Source organism: Trypanosoma equiperdum (assembly GCF_001457755.1).
Source record: "Trypanosoma equiperdum strain OVI genome assembly, contig: ctg_1701, whole genome shotgun sequence".
NCBI lineage: Eukaryota > Euglenozoa > Kinetoplastea > Trypanosomatida > Trypanosomatidae > Trypanosoma > Trypanosoma equiperdum.
In genome coordinates, this window is record NW_027123729.1 from 1 (window position 1) to 4,451 (window position 4,451).

Here is a 4,451-nt window from a genome sequence, read left to right on the forward strand (position 1 = left end):
GAAAAGGGAGGAAAAGGGATGAGATGATACAAGGAATCGAGAATGCAATGGCAGTTCGCCAGAACGGACATCGACGACAAACACCCTGCAACCCACTAAGCAGAGATAAAAAAAAAAATTACAAATGTGTTGCGTTCGGTTATGAAGTAACCGCGTCGACCTGCACCATCACTTTCGCCTCCTCACCATCATCGTTGTCAAGTATTACCCTGGCGAATGGTCTTTCGCACTTCATCTGGTAGTGCCTCCAGTGCATCCCTATCTTCTGCCTCAAGTTGCTGCAGGACAGCATCATCTGGAACATGGGCGCCATAGTCATCCTCCGTAAGGCCCACCGATGGGGGCATTTGTATGAGCGTCACGAGTGCCTGTCGTGAATCCATACGGAGGGAGTCCTTAAACACCACGGTAAAGTACTGAGGATGTGGCTTCAGCAGCTCCAGAAGCCCCTTATATTGGAGGCGAATGACCTCCTTGGCTCCGTAGGGAAGGCGCCCATAAACGTCCACGGCGAAACGAGGTTGCTGCTGGAGCTCAGCCGCGCAAAGGAAGAGCAACTCCTGCTCTGTATACGTATCTCGAAGGACGCCAGGCGGCAGCGGTACGCCTGGACGAATAAGATGCAATCGATGACGGTATCGGTACTCAAAAATACGCACCTTTTCCGGAGCTTGCTGAAAGAGTGCAAGGGGTTTGTTAGGAAGGAAGTCAGACAAGGAGAGCGGCAAGGACCTCAAGAGAAAATTGAGGGAAATGGAACGGTTCCTCGGCAAGTAACGCAAGATGGCGTCCAATAGGACCTCTCGGTCAGTGTACGGACTGTCTGGATTTCGCTCCAGTGACATGCGGCGTCGTACTTTTTGGGCTGTACGGCGATCCTTCTTCATTAGTGCATCCTCCAGCTTATCCTCCAAGGTTTTCGTTGTATTGGTTGTAATTTTCCTGTCAGAGATGAGCCCTACGAGGGAATCTTCCTCAACATAAAATACCTCACCATGGACACGGAAAAAATTAATAAGTGTGCCATAGTACATGATTATCTGCGTTTTGGCGTGATCCGATATGCAAATGCATCCGGAATTGTTATATTTATCACAGCGCTGCAAATCGGTAATGTACGCTCGCTGGCCCGAGAGCAAGCCGACAAGTTCTGACACAACCGCCGGTGTTGGACTGTCGCGGTAGGAGAGACAGGTGACAGACGCAGCACGGCACACCTCCCCCTCACCCCTCGGTGTAAAACAGAAGACATGTTGCATTTGCGCGAAGAAAAGCAAAGTCTTGTAGCCCCTTAACGGCAGAAGGGCCTCGACGAGTGCGGTTGGGGACCTCATAATGAGCACACGAAGGGAAACCCAATGAGCAGAGGTTGACATTATTCGGCAGAAAGACTGGCACAAAAAAGGGTCAGGCTGGTAAGCCCTCCACCGCTCATGTGCAGCAATACCCGCTCCATCGAGTGTGAAATCCAAAAACCGATTGCCACCATGCAACCGCACAAACTTCTCACCCTCAAGCTCCACGATTTCCAAAGTCCCCGTCGCTGCGAAGAGACCTTCAATATGCTCCGCAGTGTATCCCTCTGGCAGCTCCTGAAGGAGTTCTGACATTGGCACGAAGAAAGTAGGAACGTACGGAACGAGCATTTGAGGGGTGAACACACCGTCTGGCACATGCTTCTTCCGTTTCCCAGCAAAACTACGCTGCCGCTGTGACGGTGGGGGAAGCGGAGGGGGAGTGAAGTTCGGAAAAACGGGCTGAAACACCTCCAAAAGACTCTCCCTCTCGCACAACGACGTGCGCTGCCGCGACGTACAGTCAATCGATGGTTCACCGAATTTTTCATCACAAGTGTGAGTAACAGCATTGAAGGTTGCAAACGCTTCCTCAGCCTCCTCCTCGCTGTAGGCCTTCACAACGTAAACGTGGTCCTGCGAGATGTAAATACCCCAGTGTTCCGTGGAGTTTGTAACATGCAACTGCCTCAGCGCACTGCTGAGGGTACCAAACTGATTTCGAAGCCATCGACGCGTGTCATGCTCAACTACGGACGGTGGCAGGTGGCGGTTACTCACTACCTCATCAAACGACTTGGGTATGGTACTGTAAACGTGCGCAACTCTCGACACACACGGTGCACTGGCTATGTGGGGGGAAACGAGTTGGAAAAGCAACTCACTTGGTGAAAGAAACCCATGGCTGGAGTGCTGCGCAGATTCTGTCGAAGATACCGCGGAGCAGTTAGCCGATGTTTGCTGGTGGGAAAAACACCGACTCCCACTCTTGCGAATAGTTGTCGCACCTGCTCTGAGAAAGGTGCGATGCGGGGTAAGCAACGGGCCTTGCAGCACATTATTAGTAATCTCGGGTGTGAGCCCTCCAAATCGCAGCCGCGGAATGCAGTTAACGTTCAGACACAACGAGAAGGTCCTGATGAAGTGATGCATCGCGGTGCTGTGGATCATTCTACCCGTTTATATAAAATACGGGCAAGTTGGCTAGCCGCACGCCTCACTTGACACTTTCAAACTCCTCAATCACGCTATACTTTGGTTTGATCTTCACTTCTGCGTTGTAAAAGCTTGTAGGGTTTCCAGTCCCTCTCCCCATGAAACCACAAATGACAGCGGAAATGGTGCCACCAGGTCTATCCTCATCCGCCTTGTCGAAGAAAACAAAACAAAAAAAAGTAGAGAACCGAATAGAGTGGAGCCAACACGGCACAAGAAAAAAAAACTCAAATTGCCCAACATGTCGTTTACCAAGAATTCAAAACCTATAAGACAGGGGCTAACGCCGCATTAAAGTTTCAGAAAAAATGGCATCACTTATAAGGTTACGCAAAATAAGCTTATTCACCACAAACACAATCACCATCCAAAGCAGATTGTCAACAACAATCATCACACTGCAAACAATAGCTCTGGCAACGACGATAGTGACAATATGTGCCAGACTTGAGAGATGCTGGCCAACAAATGGGTAAATAGGAGTGGTTGAGCAGCAATCCTCATATTTTCATTGAAGAAGCGTCACTCGCAAGTTTTTTAAGTGAGGCCTTGAGAGTACCACACCTCCCAGCAAACCTGCGCAATATAACATTCTGTGTGTATAACACACGTACCTCACCCAGTAACTGCTGCACCTCCGCACTGTCATCACACAACGCCCGGTGATCTTCCCAGAGATGCTTCTCCAACTCGTGCTCCACGCTGCGATGAATACGCGGTGTGTTTGGAGGCAACGACAGCAAAAGCGCCTCAGAGGAATTACTTAAAACGCGATTGGCTATGATGTTGGTGCCGCCGCTGCTGCCACCGACGGGCGCGCCACGGTTACCCCCAGAGTTTTCATTGTTTGTGTTACCGTTGCTACCTTTAAGATCGGATCCACATCCCTTTCCCAAATACGAGGGTGGTAGGAACCAACCGGCCTGAACGCATAGCTTCAGCCGTTCGCAGATCGCAGGCACACGACGAACCTCCTCCTGCACAGCCTGGTAACTGTCCTCCGAACTGGGATCGGTAAGTTGCTGCTGTTGTCTCTTCTTGCACTGCTTAGCTGTCGCTAACTTCCCAGGTCTCGCCCCCCTTCCTTCCTTGCCTCCAACACCGGTGTCTACAACGGCTGACGTACCGCTTGCCCTAGTGCTAACGTCTGACTCCTCCGGCTCCTCTACCGATGCTGTCACCGTCTCTTGCGTGAGGGTCCGCAATCTGTCGAACAGAACCTTCGCCTGCTTGCCCACTTTTTGGAGAGACATCAATGCCACGTGGTAAGGCACATTCTCTCGCGATTCAAGGATCATATCCTCACGTAAACGCTCCCGCCTCACACGCTCCAGTAGCCCATCATACCAGAAGGGTGAAGCGGTGGGTATTGGACAAATGTTGAGTGGAACCGATAGTTGGGACTCAAGAGGAGAAGCACTGCCAGATCTCGCGTTGCCACCAACAGCGAAGGAAGTTCCGCCATCACCATGATCCCTGCTGTTCTGCATTTGTGATGAATCCAAGTGATTGGATAAAGAACTGGTACCCATCACTGCCAAATCCTTCAGGTAACTGCGGCGGTGACCGTTAATCATGGCGATCTCACTCGCGGCATTGGCCGTCGCGGAGACCTCATCATTCGTGTCCTCCTTGTTCGGGTTCCCGTTGTCGTTGTTGTTACAACTCTTACCATCGTCATCCTTAATCTCTCGAAACTTCTGAGTGAGCCACTCCTGCCTCTGTCGTTGCGTCTCGAGAATGGGGTGCTTTAACATCAACGAAACTAAGGGATGTGACGATGCTATTAGACGATCATCCGTGTCTTTTTGAGATTTCGCCACTACAGCCTCACGAGAAGCCCTCGACTCGGGTTTGCGGCATCCAACAGCTGCCGCAACTGCTTCATCGCACCTGCCGCTTTTTCCATCGCGTAAGACTGTCCTCAGCATATGCAAACGA

At 51.1% G+C, this 4,451-nt stretch overlaps 1 protein-coding gene and 1 pseudogene across 2 annotated transcripts in view; both read right to left on the reverse strand.

Annotated features, from left to right (window-relative positions):
* Window positions 1-197: 197 nt before the first annotated feature.
* On the reverse strand, window positions 198-2,465 carry TEOVI_000724300 (uncharacterized protein; the record flags this gene model as incomplete). Its single annotated transcript, XM_067222779.1, has 1 exon — window positions 198-2,465. One exon carries the CDS (start codon window positions 2,463-2,465, stop codon window positions 198-200), a length of 2,268 nt encoding a protein of 755 aa, XP_067078880.1.
* Window positions 2,466-3,010: 545 nt separating this feature from the next.
* The window catches only part of TEOVI_000724400:pseudogene, a 2,658-nt pseudogene continuing 1,217 nt past the window's right edge, over window positions 3,011-4,451 (reverse strand). Inside the window, exon 1 of the mRNA in view lies at window positions 3,011-4,451. This exon is cut by the window's right edge and continues 1,217 nt beyond it. Within this exon, the coding sequence occupies window positions 3,011-4,451 (1,441 nt within the window).